Source organism: Amblyomma maculatum, chromosome 3 (assembly GCF_055883805.1).
Source record: "Amblyomma maculatum isolate TAMU_Amacu chromosome 3, ASM5588380v1, whole genome shotgun sequence".
Classification (NCBI taxonomy): Eukaryota; Metazoa; Arthropoda; class Arachnida; order Ixodida; family Ixodidae; genus Amblyomma; species Amblyomma maculatum.
This window is the reverse complement of record NC_139346.1, coordinates 17,338,523-17,360,974: the sequence shown is the minus strand read 5'-3', so window position 1 is coordinate 17,360,974 and position 22,452 is coordinate 17,338,523. Positions and strand designations below refer to the sequence as shown.

Sequence of the window (22,452 nt, the reverse complement as noted above, 5' to 3'; positions counted from 1 at the left end):
GTTCGAACGTGGCCAGCGCATTGCACAATCCAAAGGGCATTACGCTGACTTCATAGAGACCATCGGAGGTCACAAATGCCGTCTTTTTTTTTTCGCTTGGGTTCATCGGTATCTGCCAGTACCCCGATCTCAAGTCTACCGAGGAGAAGTATGGCGCCAAATGAAGACAGTCGATTGCATCGTCAATATGTGGAAGTGGATATACATATTTTTTGGTGACGGCATTAAGGCGACGATAGTCCACACAGAAACGCCCTGTGTTGTCTTTCTTTTTAACGAGAATAACTGGAGCCGCCCAAGGACTTGAAGATTCCTGGATAACGCCACGTTGGAGCATGTCATGAACTTGTTCGTCAATAAGCTGACGTTCGGCCGGAGACACACGATAGGGCTTCTGTCTGATCGGGGAAGAAATTCTAATATCAATAGAATGATGGATGCGAGAATTTGAAATCAGTGGCTCATGATCTCTGGCAAAGTCGAAAACCGAGACAAGCTTGGAAAGCAGGTAGTCAAAATTCAGCGCTCCTGTGCTCCCAAAGACGTGTTTATCATTGCCTGGATTCAAGACTCTGCAAAATGAGATGTTTTCTCTTCAAGAGCATAGTTACTTAGTGCTGCCACGGAATTCGATACACCTTCCTCGTAATGAGCGAGCCTCATGCCACGAGGCAACACGGCTGGCTCGTCTGAATAGTTTACAGGCCACAGCAAGGTGTGGCCTCTGGTGACTGAAACTATGCAACGGGGCACCAAGGCACTCTTCTTTGCACAGGCAAGTGTTGTAGGTTTCACTACGGCATCAAAATCCTCGCACAAATTTGTGGATGAAATAACTTGAATGAATTCTCTTGACATCGCAGGTACAACATACAGTTGTACCTTAGAAGACATAAACGCTCCTAAATCGAGCGACGAGGTTTCTGCAAGCGATGGCATCAACGCAGCATTCAGCGAGATCTGTCCACTACGGCAGTCTAACATTGCACCACACTGTTGCAAAAAGTCTATGCCTAGAATTACTTCATGCGTGGAACGAGGCAACACTGTGAATTCGGTTTGAAACGCTTGGCCCCCAATCACAACTTTTGCATAGCACACACCCAAAGGCACCAATGATTCACCGCCAACACCACGGAATACCACAGCTTGATTCATGCTAAACATCACTTTATGTCCTAATCGATTCTTGAATGATAAACTCATAACAGAGACTGTTGCGCCAGTGTCAATTAGTGCCATGGTGGGGATGCCATCAATGGATACTTCGAGTTTGTACTTTAACAGAAACACAGGCAGAGGTATTGGGAACGATGATTTTCCGGCGACCTCAACCCCATCGGCCGTGCCTTCTAGTTTCCCGAAGAGGAAGAACGGCGCCGAGGAGATGGTGATTGTCGCTGTCTTTGAGTTGGCGGTGTCAAGCTGCGGTTCGAAGCAGATGATCCGTTTCGCATCTGTGCCGGGCGGTATGTATCCAGAGTCGGTGTCGAATAAAATTCAGTGTCGAAATGATTAGAAACGTTGGGCAGCGGGCGATGATCTTGTGGTAGCAGGCCCCGCCGACGGCAATACCGGGAGATGTGTCCAGTCATGCCACAGCTATAACACACGGGTTGCTGGCGCCACCGGTCCGAGTAAATGCGGGCGGAAACTGGTTCTGGTTGGTGGTAGTAATCTGGATGGCGTTGCTGATGAACCACCTGGCGTGTGTAGGTGGTTCTTCGGCCCATTCGTGGCTGAGAAATGCTTAAATCGTTATGCTGTCTGCCCTCGCCAAAGCATGACGCATTTAAAGCCGGAGTCCAGGAAGTTGATGGGGTCGCGGGTTCTGCTTGCATTGAGAGAGCAGGCCTCGTCCTCAACTCTAAGAAGTGCCACTTTGGCGAACGCCAAACAGTTGTTCTTGGTTACTTGGTCGATAAGGATGGTGTTCGGCCGGATCCTCAGAAGATTGCGACTGTAACCAGCTTTACAGCACCGAAATCAGTGAAGCAGCTTCGGAGCTTTCTAGGACTGTGTTCCTATTTTCGTCGTTGTGTGCCCAGATTCGCTAACATCGCATACCCGCTCACGTGCCTTTTGCACAAAGATGCACCGTTCAATTGGACTACTGACTGCGACTCTGCCTTCCGCCACCTCAAATTCCTTTTGACATCAGGACCTATCCTACGTCACTTCTGTCCTTCTGCCCCCATCGAAGTTCACACCGACGCTAGTGATGTGGGCGTTGGTGCTGTGCTCATCCAGCGTCATGGCACCGATCAGCACGTGATAGCTTACGCTAATCGTTCGTAGAGCAAGGCGGAGCGCAACTACACCGTTACTGAACAAGAGTGCCTCACAGTGGTTTTTGCGGTGCAACGATTTCGTTCCTACCTATATGGCAATGTTTTTACCATCGTCACTGACCACCATTCGCTCTGTTAGCTCGTAAATCTTCGTGACCCTTGCGGCCGGCTCGCTCGATGGGCATTGCGGTTGCAAAAGTTTAACTTCACTTTGGCATACAAAAGCGGCCGTCAACATGCTGACGCTGACTGTCTGTCACGCTTGCCGCTTTCATCAACTGGTAGTGATGATGACAACTTTGATGACTACCTGGCGCCTATTTCGGCAACGTTTCCTGACCCTCAACTGTTCCAGACAGAAGAACGCAACGATCAGACTTTGGCACCGCTCTTCTCTGCCGCTCATGATTCAAGAGATGCGCGTCTCTGCGTTCGTGCCGGCCTACTTTACAAGAAGAATTTCATCCCCGGAGGTGCACGCTTTCTTCTCGTCGTGCCGGAAAACCTCCGCATTTCCGTTCTTGAAATGATGCATGACGATACCACGTTGGGCCACTTGGGTGTCGCCCAGACCCATCATCGCACACAGGAACGCTTTTACTGGCCGAAAATGCGTCAAGTCATTCAGCACTATGTAGCCAGTTGCGTCAAGTGCCAGCACTACAAGCTCCCTACTTCCCGCCCACCTGCACCGCTGCACCCTATTGCGCCTCCAACCACACCCTTTGAGCAGGTGGGCATCGACCTCTTGGGTCCTTTTCCGCGATCTTCTAACGGTAACCGGTGGATAGTGGTATGTGTTGATCATCTCACTCGATATTCAGAAACAGCCGTAATACCCTCAGCCACTGCTTACGAAGTATCCCTATTCTGCTATTTCTCGTCCTGCGCCATGGCCCTCCTCGAGTTCTGATCAGTGACCGTGGGCGCCAATTTACAGCTGAAGTTATCGAAGAACTCCTTTGTCTATGCACCTGCGATTACCGTCATACAACGCCGTATCACCCGCAATCGAATGGACTTGTTGAACAGACCAACCCCACTCTGACCAGTATGTTGGCGATGTACGTGGACTCTGATCACAAGAACTGGGATGAAATCCTCCCTTTTATTACATTCGCGTATAACACTGCACAGCTTGAGACGACTGGCTACAGTCCGTTTTACCTCCTGTATGCTCGAGTTCCCCGCAGTTGTCTTGATACCATCCTTCCTTTATCCCTGCACAACGAGTCTTCTATGGCCACTACTTTATGTCGAGCCGAAAAAGCTCGCCGCGTTGCCCGCCTCCGCATCCTAGACTCACAGGAACGTTCGAAGGAGCGTTATGACAACCGACGCCCACATGTCTCGTTATGTGCCCGGTGATTTAGTGTTGCTGGGGACGCCGCTGCACAAGCATGGTTTAGCCCAGAAGCTGCTGTTTCGTTATAGCGGCCCTTTTGTCGTTTTGGAGCGCCTGAGTGACGTGAACTATGTAATTTCACGCCGCACCGAAAGTGGCCGATGCTCACGCTGGACCCAGGTGTTGCATGCGGCTCGGCTAAAAAGGTTCCATCCCCGGCACCTTCCTTAAACTGCTTGCCCTGGGGCTTTGTCTGTGAGGGGGGAAGTGTCACGTGCTTCGGGGCATCGGGAAAGCAAGAAGAGGCTGGAGGGAAGAAGAAACGGAAGGCACAGTGGTGTGTGCTGGTGTTTCTTGCGTGACTCGCAGCACTTTAGACTACCAGTAAACACACCTGTTACGTACTGAGTATGTAACAATATTATTTCAACGACAGACAGATTTAGCCACTGTAGAACCTGTATTTATGCATCTAAGAACATTGCAGTTTAGGAATTAAGTAAATGAACACGAAAGGTGTGGCTAAGTCTGGAATGCCATGCCTAGTATCAGAGGAAACAACTGGTGCACAGCAGTGATGAAGGCTAGCTTGTCAAAATAAGCATGAAACGGCCTTTTAGATCTGAAATGTTGTCATGAACGAAAACCATCTACTCCGCATGGTCGGGTAGGCACGGTTGCCTTCTAGCTGTAACAGCTGTTCCAGCTGCGACAAATGCCCCCTCTCACCTGGCAGCTATTGCGAGGTGCCTTGTATAAAGCTTCAGAAGACCCACGGTTGTCCACACTACCAGTCACTGCTGCAATTCAATTCAACAGTGCCTCCTCCGAGTTGTGGGAAACGATCTCCCATCGTCCCCTTTAAAGTCTGCTTTCCCCCGCAGTAGTTACTCTAGGTATCGCGGAATGGCGCCAACATTGGTGATTAACATTAACTATCGAGAGATGGCGCCAGCGTCGTAGCAGCACAGGCGCCACCCCTGATCTTGCCACCGCGCACGCGGACAAAGCGAACTCTCTTTGGCATCGGGACCTGCACGCGAGCAGACGTCTCCTCGCAGCACTCCGCAGTCACCGCGAGGTGAAGCCTCGCGGGTCTTATCCCACTTGCCCGTCTTGTCCGGCCTCGGAGTTTTATCCCCTTCCCGAGTGTGGGCGAACATTAGACCGTAGCCCTGCTGGTGAGTCAGATGACCTGTAATCATTAGTGTGTTTTATTGCTAGCTGGCGTTGTTGTTATTGCAGCAATGAATGCCTGTTTGTTGTCAGCACGTGTTGTTCCTTTGTTCCCAAGAGTACGGCCCGGAGTGGTCGGCGTGCGCTCGGTAGCGCATGGGATCACTGGGTGGGGTCGGCAGTTTTGACTGTCATCCGCGACTAAGCGGGAAAACGTATTTATCCCCCTATTGCAACCCCAAATCTGGCGCCCAACGTGGGGCCGCTCTGGGAATATTGGACGAATGCTTGTTCGTGTCGTGTTAGCCCAGGCAGGGGGGGGGCGCCGTTGCACCCGCGCCAGAACGCTGCCCGAGAAAGCAGTCTAGACACCGCGCTCCCAAACGACGAAAATGACCCTCGTTTATTCTCGCACTCCGCTTTTATACACTTGCGCCACAGATACACTTGCGCCACTATCGCAGTCGCAGCTGCCAGCCAAGCCAAGCAAAGCCAAAACAGATGATAACAGCACATCCCCCTTTTCAAGCACTATTAACTTTACATGCATACACTTCAAAATAACATTGGAACACACCCAAGAAAACACGACAGAACACAGTCACTCCAAGCATCAGTCGTCCACGCCCAGCCTTATGGGTTTGTGAACAACTCTTCCAAATCTGATCGTAGTTACAATTCTAGCTTGAGAATTGCCACCGTCAGTCTCCGTCTGAGTTAGAGGCACCAAAGCTTCCGGAGCTTCGTCAAATTGGTTGTCTACTCCAGTTACCAATCCGGCCCTGCTGGGCTGTTCCTGACTATCTGGAAACTCGTAGTTCCCGCTATCTACCCGGTCTTTTGGGAGACGGTTAAGCATTCTCCTGTTTCGACGGACTTCAACCCCGTTTTCCGTTTGAACACTGTATGAACGCGGCTGTGGTGCTGTTCCGAGCACTGTACCTTTGGTACGGAGATCAGTCACCCACACCACATCACCTGCTTCCAGCTTTGGGAGATTTTTAGACCGGTGACGTCGGTCGAAGTGGCGGCTTTGCTCCTTTCTGACTTTACGGTCCTTGGCTGCCGCTTCTTGCAGACAGCATTGTCCCGGATTGCGGTGCGAAGGCAGCATTGGGACTCTCGTCCTAAGCCTTCTACCCATCAGTATCTCCGCTGGGCTGACATTCAGAACACCAGGCGTGGCCCTATAAGCTGGCAAGGCTAAGTAAGGGTCGTCCGATTTTAAAATGAGATTCTTAACCGTCTTTACCATACGTTCGACTTCCCCGCTTCCCTGGGGGTGCCTCGGACTCGAGGTGACATGACGGAAGCCATACAGTTTTGCAAATTTCTCGAACTCGGCACTGACAAATTGGGGACCATTGTCGGTCACCACACACTCGGGAATGCCATGTCTCGCAAAAATGCTTTTCATTCGGCTTATCACGGTAGCAGACTTTGTTGACGGAAGAATGGCAATCTCTGGGTATCGCGAAAGATAGTCTACTACGACAAGATATTGCCGTCCCTGAATTTGAAACAGATCGACCCCTACTCTCTCCCAAGGAAAAGAGAGCGTTGGCGATGCAATCATCGGTTCGATCTGTTCTGGCGCATGCATCGCGCAAACGCTGCACTGTTTCACGAATGACGCTATCTCAGTGCTAAGTCCCGGCCACCAGACAGAACCTTTAGCCACACTGCGGCATCGCGAGATGCCTTGGTGACCGTTATGCAGTTTGCTTAGCGCTTCCTTGCGAAGGGTCTGAGGAATGATAAGCCTCATACCTTTGAGCAGAAACCCGTTCACCAATGTAATGCATGCACGTTCCTGCCAGTATGGCAGAAGATAACAGGGAACATTTTGTTTCCTGGGCCACCCTTTTTTGCACACTGTGCGCAAGCTTCGACACACTTCGTCTTTTGCTTGACCTTCTTTTACTCTTCTCAAGAAATCGTCGCCTGTTTCTAAACCCAGTAAACAAGCTTTCGAGTAAGCGGTTACCTCTGAGACAGTTAAACAGCTTTCCACTTTCGTATGAGCTAACGGCGAACGTAAAAGAGTATCAGCAGTGGTTAGCGATTTGCCTGGTACATATAATACAGAAAAACTGTATCGCATCAGGCGCAGACGAAAACGTTGAATCCTTGGCGGCATAGCGTCGATTGCCAGGTGACCCAACAGCGACACCAAGGGCTTGTGGTCAGTTTCAAAAACAACTTCCAGACCACGTATATACTCATCAAACCTTTCTGCTGCCCACGTCAACGCCAGCGCCTCCTTTTCGATCTGGGAGTACCGTTGCTCGGTTTTGGTGAGCGAACGAGAAGCGAATGCAACTGGTCTACGTTGCCCGTCATTTTGCTTTTGAAACAAAACTGCTCCCAGACCGAAAGACGATGCATCAGCTGAAAGAGTGGTTTGTAGCGAAGCGTCGTACAAAGCCATGCATTGCGCTGAACAAATGAGCTCTTTGAGTTCCTGGAACGCTTTTTCCTGATTGCTGTCCCAGACCCAGTCCCTATCCTTGTGCAAAAGAACACGCATGGGAGCAGTCACTTGGGCTAAATGTGGCAGGAAGCGGCCCAAATGATTCGCCATGCCCAAAATGCTTCTAAGCTCAGTAACGTTTCTGGGTGCTCTCAAATCTTTTATAGCACTGACCTTCGCTGGATCAGGATGAATACCTTCCTCATTCAGAATGTGACCCAAAAAACGCACTTGCCTAACGCCGAATAAGCATTTCTCTTTGTTTAATGTCACATTTGCCCTTGCTAGGCATGTGATCACGTTACTTAAGCGCTCATCGTGTTGAGCTTTGCTTTCGCCAAACACTAGGACATCGTCTATGATATTAACGACCCCCGGCAGGCCACCTAGTATCTCAGACATTCTCTTTTGGAAGTATTCCGGAGCGGAGGTAATTCCAAAGGGTAGTCGCGTGAAACAGTATCTGCCGAAGGGTGTTAAGAACGTGGTTAGCTCTTCCGAGTGTTTACTGAGTCACACCTGGTGGAAGCCTGAGTTGGCATCGAGCTTTGAAAACCATTTCGCTCCCGACAGTGACCCTAGAGCTTGATCCACAGTTGGTAACGTAAATCGCTCTCGAACTACGCATTTGTTCAATTTAGTGAGGTCTACGCAAACTCTCAGGTCGCCTGAGGGCTTCACTACCGGAACTATTCCGGCGCACCATTCGGTGGGCTCATCCACTTTCCTGATTATGCCTAACCGCTCCATTTTATCTATTTCGCGCTTCAGGGACTCCCTCAGGGGAATTGGTACCCTGCGTGGAGCGCTTATGGCATGCGGGATAGCAGACGCCGGTGCACCCTCCCATGACTTTCTTTAAAAGCATGTGGAGAGCGTTCTGGAAGTTATGCAGGTTCACTGGAGCCACCCAGGCTTACTGGCCTCTGCACATCGTCTCGCTGCCGCCTGCTGCAATGGAGCTGCCTGTATCCTGTTCGGCACATCCATCCGGGGCAGCCGTGGCGAGACCAGTCAGCAGTTGCATCTGGCTGCGGCTATCCTCGCCTACAGTTTTCAGTCGGACTTGCGGGCCCTGTGGACATGTAGTCCACTCCCCGTGATCCCTGGTGTTGCGCCATACCAGGACCTGGCTCAGTACCCTTTCTGGCGTTGTCTGCATCTGCATTCGAGACAGCGGTGCCACCTCTACGGACGCCTGGCCGCAGTTTTCGACCGGGCCCCACTGCGTACCGAACTGCAGCCACTGCAGCCCACGTGACATGCCAGCCATCCTGCGGAGACCTTCACGCTACCGTCGGCACACCGCGGAAGTCTACGAGGACGCCGTCGGTGCTAGCTCTGCTGGAAGCTCCTGCCTCAAGTGCAAGTTTATGAAGACATCTCCATAGCATGTACTTACAGGCGTGTGGGTCAATTTAAGGTTGGGGGATGTGGGGAAAAATCTCCCATCGTCCCCTTTAAAGTCTGCTTTCCCCCACGGCAGTTACTCTAGCTATCGCGGAATGGCGCCAACACCCCTACAGACTTCCGGCCGCAGTTTTCGACCGGGCCCCACTGCGTACCGAACTGCAGACACTGCAGCCCATGTGACATGCCAGCCATCCTGTGGAGACCTTCACGCTACAGTCGGCGCACCACGGAAGTCTGCGAGGACGCCGTCGGTGCTACCTCTGCTGGAGGCTCCTGCCTCAAGTGCAAGTTCATGAAGACATCTCCATAGCATGTACTTACAGCCGTGTGGGTCAATTTAAGGTGGGGGATGTGGGATCAGTCTGCTTTCCCCCGCGGTAGTTACTCTAGCTATCGCGGAATGGCGCCAACATTGGTGGTTAACATTAACTATCGAGAGAAGGCGCCAGCATCGCGGCAGCACAAGTGCCACCCCTGATCTTGCCACCGCGCACGCGGACAAAGCGAACTCTCTTCGGCATCGGGGCCTGCACGCGAGCAGACGTCTCCTCGCGGCACGCCGCAGTCACCGGCGAGGTGAAGCCTCGCGGGACTTATCCCACTTGCCCGTCTTGTCTGGCCTCGGAGTTTTATCCCCTGCCCGTGCGTGGGCGAACATTCGCCCGTAGCCCTGCTGGTGAGTCAGATGACTTGTATTCATTAGTATGTTTTATTGCTAGCTGGTGTTGTTATTGCATAAATAAATGCCAGTTTGTTGTCAGCACATGTTGTTCCTTTGTTCCCAAGAGCACGGCTTGGAGTGGTCGGCGTGCGCTTGGTAGCGCACGCGATTACTGGATGGGGTCGGCGGTTTTGACTGTCATCCGCGACTAAGCAGGGAAAACATATTTATCTCCCTATTACAACCCCACAGAGTATGCATCAATGCTCCAGTCTTCAAACCATTCTTGACCTATTGCCAGATGCACTGCTCTGCTGTTGCTTCTGGACCTTCCATGGGCTCAGTCTTCGAGCCACTTCGCTGTCAGGCTATTGTGTCTTGCCTCTGATGCATGAATTTGATATGTCCTCCCACTTTTATATTTGTAGCCTGGGCCTCCACTTTCTTAGACAAACAGTTGGCTGTCTGGTGTTTGTCTCATGCCCTTTGCAGTTGTCTCTTAGAGCAGTTTTTCCTTTCTGTGAATATGAGCCGCCAGCAAGAATGTTCTTCCGAGAGGTGAGACAGCCTAGTTTCTACATCTTGCACCAGATGTAGAGGATGTTTTTATTTTGGTATTAATCCGGCCTCCTGTGGGCTGAGCAGTTGTGCCCATAGTTTTCTGTCACCGTGACGACCATGTCCACAGCCATGCCCATGATTTTGGCCTGACATGGGCAACCCTCCCTGATCCTTGTGAGTGTGTGCCCAGGTGGTGCCTCTGGGTGTGGTGCACCTGGACCTGGCGGGCAACCACTTCACGTGGCACAAGGTGACCACCGTGGTGCACAACATCATTGTGGGCAAACTGTGGGTGGACCACCAGGGAGACATGGAGATCCGCAACCATACGCGGGGACACGTGGCCCGGCTCAAGTTCCACCCATACTCGTACTTCTCGCGCGAGCCCCCGCGGCGCGTCACGGGCCTGGTGACGGACGCCGAGGGCGCGGCCGCCTGGCTCCTGCAGGGAAACTGGGATGGGCAGCTAGAGTGTGCCCGCGTCCTGTCCGCCGCCACCAACCCGGCCGGGGGCCGGCCGATTGTCGAGTCTGGCAGTTTGCGGGTCATCTGGAAACGCCACCTGCCAGGGTGAGTGCCGGCTGTTCTCAACTGCATGCAGCTCATTCTCGAAAGGAAATTTTTTTATTGTGTTCAGTTTATTCAAACATCTGGTTGCAGTCCAAGCCTGCTACAACGAACGCCACTTCAACGAAATGAAAACCCGCATATGAATACGAGGTTTTTTTATCAAACTAAAGTTAAGCATGGGGCTTCGAAGGCTCGGATAAACAAGTGATGAGTATATGAATCGAAATTTACATCAGCCAGAATACGAAGTTTTTTTTATTAAACTAAAGTTAAGCATGCCTTCGAAGGCTCAGATGAATAAGTGATAAGTAAATTAATCGAAATTACATCAGACAAACAGAAACCAAAACGCTACCAGCATATGAGGGGAAACCTAACCTAGACTTAGATGCCCCCATCACTAAGGCTGAAGTCTGAGCTGAGGCTATTGGATTAAAAACAAGATCAGCCCCAGGACCTGATGGGATCACGAACATGATTCTCAGAAATCTAGACGATGAGTCAATCGCAGCCCTGACAGAATACATGATTAAGGTATGGGAGACTATACAGCTACCGCAGGCATGGAAAAATGCCAGTGTAGTCCTCATACCCAAACCAAGCAAGCTACCAAAACTAGAAAACCTACGGCCCATATCGCTGACCTCGTGCATAGGCAAGCTAATGGAGCATGTTATTCAGACGAGACTTACCAAATACATGGAGCAAGAGGACCTCTGGCCCCACGAAATAGTGGGCTTCAGGCCGGGACTAAGCACACAGGACGTGATGCTCAGATTTAGATACGATATCATAACACATGAATCTTCGGATAGAAAGACTATTCTCGTACTAGACCTAACCAAAGCCTTCGACAATGTCAAGCATAAGGCAGTGCTCGAAGGTCTCCAAGAGATTGGGGTTGGAATCAGAACCTATAACTGTATCATAGACTTCCTCACAAACAAAGAAATCACCATGAAAACTTTCAAAGCGCCAAATCACCCACAGTCATCTTGGGTAGCAAGGGAATGCCACAAGGCTCTGTCTTGTCTCCTTTTCTATTTAACATTGTTATGAGGGGGCTACGACCACAACTAAAGCAAATATCGGACTTAAAAGTTGGCATGTACGTAGACGACATAAATCTCTGGATAAATAAAGGTAGTGACGCAGAGATAGAGAACAAACTTCAGGCTGCCGCAAATAAAGTTGTTGAGTATGCTGCAGAACGTGGTCTATCCTGCTCACCGCAGAAGCCAGAACTATTCATCTACAACCCCAAAAATAAGAAAACTACCGGGTCCCACAAGTAGAGGAAATTAGAATCTTGGGAGGAATTGGGAGGAGTATGTTGAAAGACTGGAACAGCATTTCATTGCTAATGAAGTGACTCAAGACAGAGCAGTGTTGCTGAGCAAATGTGGCCAGCCTACGCTCTTACGAAGGTTGCTTGCTCTCACAAGGCCATAGGAGACCAAACTCGGCAGATGAGCAGTTGATTCAGAGATGCAAGGATAAACGGCTCTCGCAAAAAAAAAAATCTGCCGCTTCTTAACATCTGCAGCTGCCATAGCTTATAATACGCTGCACATTCAGCACGACGATACATGATGCGCATCGCACATCACCCGCAACACAGAGAAGGTTCACAACATACACTGGAGAAAGCGTCCGACATTCTGTCTGCCACGGGCTAAGCTGGCTTGTCCGCGCATGCGAAGTGCGTGCTGCTGCGAACGCTGCGAACGAAGGCCGGGAAAGAGAGGAAGGAGAGAGAGAAAGCTTAGCAGAAGAATGGGCACACCCTTGCACTTCGCTCTGTTTCCACTCTCCCGAACACCACGGCTGCGTCTGCTACTCTGCACTGGCCGTTGCCAAACCAGTTTCTTGTCGTTCCTTTATGCGTATGGCTTGCAAATGTCACGTGCAGGCACGCAGCAGATCACAGCAGATACACGTGCCTTTGGGGAAACGGCGTGGCGCTGCTCTGGACCAGCCGTCGCCGAACTATTCCCTCTCTGTGCGTGGCTTGAAAATGTCATGCGGCAAATGGCTGAGGGGCATGTGATCGTCTTTGGGGAAGGCACACCTTCCAGTGCGTGGTGCGGAGTTCGATATATCAAACGACCGTTGAAATTGGAATTCTATATATGACGCAACTTTCCTATACTTTTGAGATTTTCAAGGGGATATTCCGTGAGTTCGATATAACCAAAATTCAAATTATCCAGGTTGGAAATATCCGGGTTCAACTGTATATAGATCACTATAGAACTACTCGGCTACTTTGACTATCCTGTCCATCCATATTCGTGATGACATTGCCCTCTTTGTCCCTTAGCACATACATCTGATTTTCTGCCTGTGCCCAATTTTCTCTGCTTTAAGGCTGTCCCCCTTCTTTAGAGCAAGCTAAATTTTTCTCATGCTGTACTTCCTTATGTGGACCACTTGGCGCTTATTAATTAGCTTTGATATCTCTGCCAGTTCCATCCTTTCTGTTGGGTTGGAAGCTTTCAGACTTCGGCGTTTTTTAATCAAACCTTTCGTCTCCTTAAGTTTACCAGTGTCGTCTATAACTATCCTACCGCCTACATCTACCGCGCACTCAGTAACGATATCTGAAATTATTGCTCATTGCTCCTACACTAAGGCCATCATCCTCCTTTAAAGCTGAATTATTCTGCCCTTCCCCTCGCTGCTAATTCGTTGATGGACTTCTTTCTTACTAATCTGTTCCATTCCCTCTTCAGATCTAGACTAATTCATTCCTGTGGTCACTGCATCGCACCTTTCTGATTACCTCTACATCCTGCATAATACCGGGGTTAGAACATAGTATGAAGCCAATTTCATTTTTTGTCTCGCCGTTAGGGCCGTTAGGACTTTTCCTTGTCCATTTCCGGTCCTTCCGCTTGCTGAAGAAGCTATTCATGATTCTTAAGGTATTGTGCTCTGCAAACTCAACTAGTAACTCCCCCATGCTATTCCTAGAGCCAATGTCAGTCACTCACTGACTGGTCTCCAGCCTGCGTTTTCCCTACCCATTAGTACGGTATACTGCGTCTTTACTTTCCCCGTAGGCAATTCAACATCCTCGCATTTCGACTACCTGATCATCATGACTACATGTAGGCGCATACAACCTTCAGCTTATACTGCTTATTAGGCTTAATTAGAATGCCTGCCACCCTGTCAATAATGTTATAGAATTCCTCTATATTACCAGCTACAGTAAAAGCTTGTTAATTCGAACTTCTAGGGACCGTAAGATATGTCAGAATTAACCGAATGTCCGAATTATCGAGAGAACAAACAAAAAAAAGACATGCACGATTTTATCTCGGCATACCTTTATTACTTAAAGTAATCACGGATGCTTGTCTGCTTTCCCGCAGAAACCCGCGCGGGTACTATTTTCCTCGGTCCTTCCAGGTGCTCAGCAGCGCGCATGCCATCTGCAGTGCCCCAACAAAATTCCTCTAACACAACGAGGGCCTCTGCTGCTTCCTTCACAGTGCGAGGGGGCCGGGGCTGCTCCTCTCGTAGCCCCTCTTCCTCCTCCAAATCTTCGCCGTGCAGTACGTCCCGGACAATTTCTTCCTCAACGCCGTCATCAATGCTGATGTAATCGGCGAGTGTCACCGCATCCGGCAGCACACCTCCGAAATCCGGGCAGTCATCAGCATTGTCGTCTGGCGACACTTCTACCACTGTGTCATTGCAGGGCTCAGGCAAAACGAAGCCACTGTGTCGAAAACAGTTAGCGATGACGTGCGCAGGCGTGTTCTTCCAAACGTAGGCAAGAATTTTGACCGCGCTCAGAAGATCCACGTCGTACTGCTTACCGACTTCATTGCATAGTAGCATGCGTTCCAGCACGCACCTGTGGTATTTAGTCTTCACATACTGAATTATACCTTGGTCCATCTGTTGGAGGGCCGATGTAATGTTGGGCGGCAAAAAAACAACTTCAATGTTGTTCAGTCCGGTGGCACTGTTATGTGCACTACAGTTGTCAAGGACAATTAACACCTTGCGGCTCTTCGCGGAAAACTGTCGGTCTAACTTTTGTATCCAGCCGCGAAAAATTTCCGATGTCATCCAGGCCTTTTTATTAGCCCGGTACTCCACCGGAAGAGCAGCCATATTCTTAAAGCACCGTGGCTTTTGTGCCTTTCCAATGACGACAAGCGCTCTGTCCCTGTCATGTGTGCGGCTAAAAGAACGGTGACTCGTTCTTTACTCCTTTTTCCTCCGATGCAGGGATCTCCTTTCATTGTCACAGTCTTGTCAGGCAATGCCTTAAAGAAAAGTGCTGTTTCATCCACATTAAAAATGTCATTTGAATCATATGCTGCGATATGTTCCAGCAGCTGAGCGTTCTTCCAGTTGTTGGCAACAGCTTCGTTGACGGCACCTCTTTCGCCGCACACAGTCTTGAAAAGACCATGTCTGTCTCTAAAGCGCGCACACCACCCTTCTGACGCTTTGAATCCATCGATATGCATCATCAGTGCAAACCTCTCAGCCTGCGCCATGATGAGGGGTCCACTCAATGGGAGGTTTGCATCACGCGAGTTGACCACCCACCGAAGCAAGGCTTCTTCCAACTCCGGATGAGCTGCTGTTCGCAGACGCTTTCTTGACGCTTGGAACTTCTCGCTTTCGAACGCCTGAAGAATCTGTTCTTCATTTTTACATATGTGCTTAAAGTACTCCTTTTAACGTCATATTTTTTCATTGCTTCTTGTCGGGAGAGCCCTGCAAAATTTCCACTTTGGTAGCCAAGTCCTTGGCCTCGTAGCTCTTCGGCCGTTTCGCCGGTGTTGCCATCGGGGGCGAGTGCGGTGACACCAGCGCACAACAGAGAAGCAATGAGCTGCACTAAAGCGAGCAGTCTTCAATACAACAGTGTAGCACACCAACAGCAGCAAAACGACAAAATGCACCGCCAGTAACGTCGACTCGTGAAAAAAGAAAAAGCGCCCATCCAGCCACAAGTCGAGCCAATTTGATTAATTGATGTCCATGGCGATGCTGCTTTTGGGTATCGCTATTGCGCCGCGTTCGTCTTATTTCGTTTTAGAGCCTGGGTAGCTGCCCGAAGTTGTCCGAATTATCCGTTGTGCGGTCAAATCCGTCCGAATTAACGAGAGTTTCGTCCCATAGACTCCAATACATAATTCTGGGGACCAGGTGCGAAGGTCGAATTATCCGATTTTCCAAATTAACGGGAGTCGAATTAACGAGCTTTTACATCCTTATTGACAGGAAACCCTACTCCTGGTTTTTGTCTCTCCGGTAAACCTCGATAACACAGTACATGCCCATCCTTCAGTACAGTATATGCCTCAATCGGCCTCCTCACCTCACTAAGCCCTGTGACATCCCATTTCATTCTAGTTGCTCTAACAGTACTGCTAAACTAGTCTCACTAGCTACTGTTCTAGCATTAAACGTTTCCAGGGTCAGTTTCCAATGGCGGCCTGTCCGGAGCCAGAGGTTCTTAGCACCCTTTGCGGTGTTGCAGGTCTGACCGCTTCCCTGGTCAATTGCTTCGCAGCCACTGGGGACTGAGGGCCAGGGGTTTGTTAGAGTATTCATAGGAGGCTCTGGCCAATTATTGCACCAGGGTGGCCAAATCCTGATCTGGTGAGGGAGGGCGTTTCTGGAGGTGTTCACCGGGTAGGTCACATCCCAAACCTGTTTATGCAATTCCATCGCCCCGCCGGGGTGGTGCAGTGGTAAGACGCCCGACTACTGTGCCAGAGTTCCCGGGTTCCATCCCGACTGCGGCGGCTGCATTTCGATGGAGGCGAAACGAAGAGGCGTCCGTGTGCTGTGCGATGTCAGCGCATGTTAAAGATCCCCAGGTGGTCAAAATTACCATGTAGCCCTCCACTACGGCTTTCCTTTCTCTTCATTCTCACTCCCACCTCCCTCCCTTCCCTTAGGGCGCGGTTCAGGTGTCCACAGATCAAGTGTGACAGATGCTGTGCCTTTCCCTTCGTGTGAACCATAGAGTTCCTTACACTAAATAGAGGGAAAGCTGAGGGCGCTGCACTTCAGCCACCATGGGCGCGCTAAGATTCATGGGCCGGTGTGCTACTTGTTGCGGGACAGTCGGTTTTTCTCGGGTACGTGGAGTGGCGTTACTGCGATGTTTCTTTTTCGTTATCATCATCATCTGAAGGTGCGTACATAGACCGCGAAAGCCATAGTAGCGAAGGCGCAAGAGCAGACGTCGCCAATAAATGGTTTCTGTTTCCCGAAATGCCACAAAAAACTTCCTTAAGTGATTGCACAACGATAAATATTTTCATAACATTTCTTTATTTCAAAGTTTGCCTATTAAGTGTGAAATATTGGTATTTGTGCTGCTCAAAACTAAGCCAATAGAAGAAAGAGCCATCGCTTATATTGGATAAATCTCACACTGGCATTCTGTTTCTCTCTATTTTGTAATTTATAGTCACAGTATTCAATGTTAGGACATTATTTACTGTAGAACAACATTTATCTTTGCATTAGTTTTGGCCAAAAGTTGTAGTTCTGCATTCGGTAGCTCTCCGGCCCATGATGCTTTGAGCGCCCATGGTGGCTGAACTGGCCGTCTGGAAACCCCATGTAAACGCCCATAGACGGCAGCACAGCTTTCCCTTTGGTAAGAGTAAGAAACTCTATGCTGTGAACCAATTATTATTATATTATTCCGTTGTCACACGGAGTTTTTTTTTTTTTTTAATTCATTGTGGAATTGCGCAGCACCGGGATTTGAGCCACTGTCCTTTTGCACATGAGGCGGATGTTCTACCTCTACGCCACCGCTGCATATATATGTGCACTCACATGCACTATACAGTCGCCGGCTGATTTTTCGGACTCCAAAAATTCAGACGTACTCGATTATTCGGACTGCTTCGCGGCACCGTCACCCTTCCCATAGGCCGTAATGCATAACAAATACCAATATTTCGAACACTTCGCAACCACTCATTTGATTTTTCGGACCCTACTCGAGCCAACTCGATCGACAGCAGCTACCCACACCGACGCTGGCTGAAGCATGAAGCGCCATTTCTGTTTTGGAATGAGCCTCCTTACCGCCCCAAAAGGTAGCGGTAGGAGCAGAGTTCGCTCATCGTCATCGTTTTTGTGTGTTCCGGCACAATGGCTAGTTTCGGTCTCGCCCATCCAAATCCAGGTCAAATCCAGTAGCTGCTGGTTCGGTCGTCTCTTCTTTCTTCTTTATAGCGGAGTGCGGTGCACTTCTATTGTGCAGTGTTCATGCTACTTGTGTTGCTTGTGTGTTGTGTACGCCTAGCAGTGAGATCAGCGAAGCACACGGGAATGGCGCCAACATCGGGGCAGTCAGCACTGGGGAATTCAGCTAAGAAGCGCGGCAAATACGCAACGATGACAATGGTGAAGAAGATTGCCGTGATCCATCAAGTGCAGAATGGCCGCCTGCAGAGCGAAGTTGCCCGGGAGTTCGGCATCTCGAAGCAGACTGTGTCGGACTATATGAAAAACAAAATGAAGATTTTGAACGAATCATTGAAGTCTTCTTCAGTGCTTGAAAGAAAAAATTTCAGAGAGGGCAGCCACCCGAAGCTCGAAGAAGCGCTCCACATGTGGCTGGTGCGACAGTTGCAAAGAGGATCCCAGTGTTGGGCGATCTTCTGAAACAAAAGGCGGAGGCCCTCGCACTGGGAATGAACATTGAAGGCTTTAAGTTTAGCTATGGCTGGCTCCGTAACTTTAAGAAGAGGTACGACCTCGCTTTTAAGAAGATGTGCGGCAAAAGTGGCTAAAACAGACGCTTGGGGAAGTTGGTAATCCATTGAGGGTAAACAGCGCAAAAAAGACGAGGACGAACGAAGTACACAAACGAGCGCTGACTTTCAACTCGCTTTATTGCTTGTCCCACGAAAATATATACATGGAACAAATAACAAAAGAAAACGTGAAGACACTGATAACCAAAGATACATAATATCTTCAGCTGCGGATGGCAACAGTGGCGTCATTGCCTTGCATTCAGAAACCTCATTTCCTTCGCTGTTAGAGCCACCGAAGCACTACTAACACAATCATCATCTATCTTCGCGATTTCAACGGCTTCCAGAATTTCACGGGTTAGCTGATTGCGGTGTATCTTTATCACTCTCATTTGTTCAAATTGTGGTGTGCAATTATCACAATCCCTGCAGTGAATGCCAAGGTGCCCTTTCACTGCTTCGTGCACATTGTAATGATGTTCTTTGAGGCGTTCATTGAGGCAACGTCCCGTCTGCCCGATATATTGTTTACCGCAAGAAAGCGGAATAGTATAAACAACACTTTCCTGACAGGGCACAAATTGCCGAGAGGGCGACTCTGATATTAAATATCAGAGTCGCCCTCTCGGCACCCAACAAGCTGGGGAATATTTGCAAGAAGGTTAACAACGCGGCGTTTGTTGCACAACGTTGCTCAGTCACACACAAAAAACAATTTGTGCCCTGTCAGGAAAGTGTTGTTTATACTATTCCGCTTTCTTGCGGTAAACAATATATCAGGCAGACGGGACGATGCCTCAATGAACGCCTCAAAGAACATCATTACAATGTGCACAAAGCAGTGAAAGGGCACCTTGGCACTCACTGCAGGGATTGCGATAATTGCACACCACAATTTGAACAAACGAGAGTGATAAAGAAACACCGCAATCAGCTAACCCGTGAAATTCTGGAAGCCGTTGAAATCGCGAAGATAGATGATGATTGTGTTAGTAGTGCTTCGGTGGCTCTAACAGCGAAGGAGGTTTCTGAATGCAAGGCAATGACGCCGCTGTTGTCATCCGCAGCTGAAGATATTATGTATCTTTGGTTATCAGTGTCTTCACGTTTTCTTTTGTTGTTTGTTCCATGTATATATTTTCGCGGGACAAGCAATAAAGTGAGTTGAAAGTCAGCGCTCGTTTGTGTACTGCGTTCGTCCTCGTTTTTTTTGCGCTGTTTACCCTCAACGGCGAGAGTGGTGCCGTGGACCAGACTCTTGTAACAAATTACCTCTCTGACAGACTGGAGTCGCTGCTGCACCGATTTTCGCCTGATGATGTTTTCAGTTGTGATGAAACAGGCCTTTTTTATAAGATGTTATCCGAGAAGACACTGTCCGTGTCTGGTGACCCCTGCCACGGTGGAAGCATAAAAAAAACCGGTCACAATGATGGTTGGCAGCAACATGCCGGGAAACGAAAAGCTCCCGATTCTTGTGATTGGGAAAATCAAAGAGCCCGAGATGCTTCAAGGGGGTAAAAACATTGGCCGTATGGTATGAAGCCAACTCGAAAGCTTGGATTGCGCAGCATCTTTTCGCTGCCTATGTACGCAAGCTGGACCGGAAATTCAAGGCCCAAAATTGCAAGGTGTTACTCTTTGTTGACAATTGCGGTGCACATGGCCACATTGATGACCTGGATACCATTCAGTTGGAATTCCTGCCACCAAACACAACGAGCGTCCTTCAACCCATGGACCAGGGTGTGATTAAAAATTTGAAGGTGCTATACAGAGCATGCTTGCTGAGCCGCATCGTTCTGTGCATTGACGCCGGCAAGCAGTGTGCTGTAACTCTGCTGTCGGCGATCAGCATACTTGCTGATGCCTGGAAGGCAGCGACTGCAGCCACACTCCAAAACTGCTTTCGGCATGCTGGATTTGTTGGAGTTGGTGAAGCGGATGCCGCGGCCCAGGATCTCCCGTCCGACATGCTTCCCACAGATGGCGAACATGTGCTGCAAGACTTGCGCAGTGGCGACAGTGTGATCCCAGGCCTTTGAGAACTTTTTAAATGCCGACAGTGCAGCACTCACATGTGCGGAGGTGGACGATGACGAGATAATTCGTCAGGTGTCTGCTGTCTCGTCTGACGACGAATCTGAATCAGAGGACGACGCACCACCTGTTCCTCTGCTGTCGCACGCGGACCTTGAGAATGCGGTGACGATGCTTGCAGCTGCCTACAGTGACAGCACGACCCTTTCTGAGATTCAATCCGATCTGATTGCTCGCAAACGGAGGAGCGTCCAGCAGCGTATTCACGATTTTTTCCAGCCAATTGCAGGGCCTGAATAAGTGCATAGGGTATGCCAGTGCATAGAAATAAGGTTTTCTTTTTTTTTTCTGATTTTGCTTTTTCGGACTCCTGTTTATTCGGATTTTTCGCCGGTCCCTGTGAGGTGCGAATAATCAGTCGGCGACTGTACAACCGTACCTCGCTATAATGAACATGGATATAGCGAATTATCGGATAAAACAAACTAAAATCAATGTTTGGTTGGTCTGTGGTTTATTTGTATGGAAGTTCTTTCTGTACAACGAAAGAAAAATTTCAAAATTTGACACTAGATTGGTAATAACGAAGCAGTGTTTTTGCATTAAAATGGCAAAAAATGCATAAAGGAGCCAGAAAAAACATCCAAGAAACGCAATTTTAGAATGAATTGAATAGTCCGACGCCGAAATGTGTTGAAATTGCCTGCACGTTCGCGTGCCGCGTCATTTAGTGGCATCCACAAAAACTAGCACCAACGACCTATGGCCTCCAATATCACACCTCTGCGCGCAGGGATCTCAGTCATAAATAGCGATGGTCAGACTTGATTGTTGCCGCCGCTGCTCGAGTTCGGCCATGCGACGGCTGACTGCGGCCGACCCATGCATGCACACTCCGTTCCCAGAGTCTGTTGGCTCCATCGTGCAAATTGTACGCGAAGGCAACATACCTTCTTAGTACTCATTTTCGCTCTCCAGCACAGAATGAAAAGCTAGATTTCATGCTTTTACCACGCTTTTAATTAAAAAATTGTACGTTTTCGCAACTTTATGTTGTCCATATTAGTGCACATGTTTCGTTTTACACATATTTGGGGACTCACTTTTATAGCAAATATCGGATATAACGGAAAAATTTCCGCGCACCGTAGCAGTTAAATCTCGTTACAAGAGACACTGTTACAAGAGACAATCTGTTATAAGAGACATTTAAAAATGGTTTGGTTGGTTTTTTTATGACTGCCATGTTAGCAACATTGCATACAAAAGACATGGTTACAAGAGACACTCGGTTACTAAGGACAACTTTTTCAGGTCCCTGGAGTAAAATCTTCACTATTTAAAAGAGACACAACCCAGGTGTGCTCATGCAATGCAGCTGAAGCATATCAACTCGTACATGATGCACTTCAGATTCCCTCAGCTAAATTCTGTTCTATATCAGCATCCTTTTTGTTGTATATGTCAGGAACTGAGATGGAGTGCTTCCCCATCATTGGAAGCATTGGAAGATCAAAACTATCCCGTTGTTTCAGCCGCTGGCATCACATTACTGTCACCTACGAAACTAATCAAAATGCATGAATGACATCCAGCATCTTTAACTTCTCGCTGTTAAAATTTGATCACAAGATGAAAGCTCAGAATCCTGATGTCTTTCTGGACAATGCTTCTTGCAGCACCAAAGTTCTCGTGCTCAAAGCCACCAAAGTTATTTTTTCCCTCCAAACTCCACACCCTACCTTCAACCTTCAACAAAGGCATTATGCGCTCTGTCAAGTTGCTGTACAAAACAAGGTTGGTAGAAGGCTTGTTGCTCAACAAGAAGCAAGACTGTACAGTAGTAATTGATGCAAAGTTTGCTGTTCAGATGTCTGGAATGGCCTGAGAAGTGAAGCTGTGAAAAACTGTTTCAGACAAGCTGGCTTTAAATGTGGTGACATGATGTAAGAGGGCCCATATATGGCTACTGTTGAAAGCTTCCTTGAAGATGAAGCATGGGCGAGCATCCAAGAGACTGCTGAGGTACCATTGAGGAATTAGTATCTGCAGATATGGATCTTGTGTGCTCCCGAAAAGCTTTCAGACTGTGGAATTCTTGCGCAAGTAAATGGCACATGTGCCATAGAGGGTGACTACGAGGACATTTCAGAGAA

The 22,452-nt window shown here is 49.0% G+C and overlaps 1 protein-coding gene across 2 annotated transcripts in view; it reads left to right on the top strand.

Moving 5' to 3' along the window:
* Osbp (oxysterol binding protein) overlaps window positions 1-22,452 on the top strand; it is a 192,407-nt gene that overhangs the window by 126,905 nt on the left and 43,050 nt on the right. For both annotated transcript variants that reach the window (XM_084597320.1, XM_084597322.1), the window contains exon 6: window positions 10,111-10,490. In XM_084597320.1, the coding sequence (XP_084453446.1) occupies window positions 10,111-10,490 (380 nt within the window). The remainder of the gene's footprint in view (window positions 1-10,110; window positions 10,491-22,452) is intronic.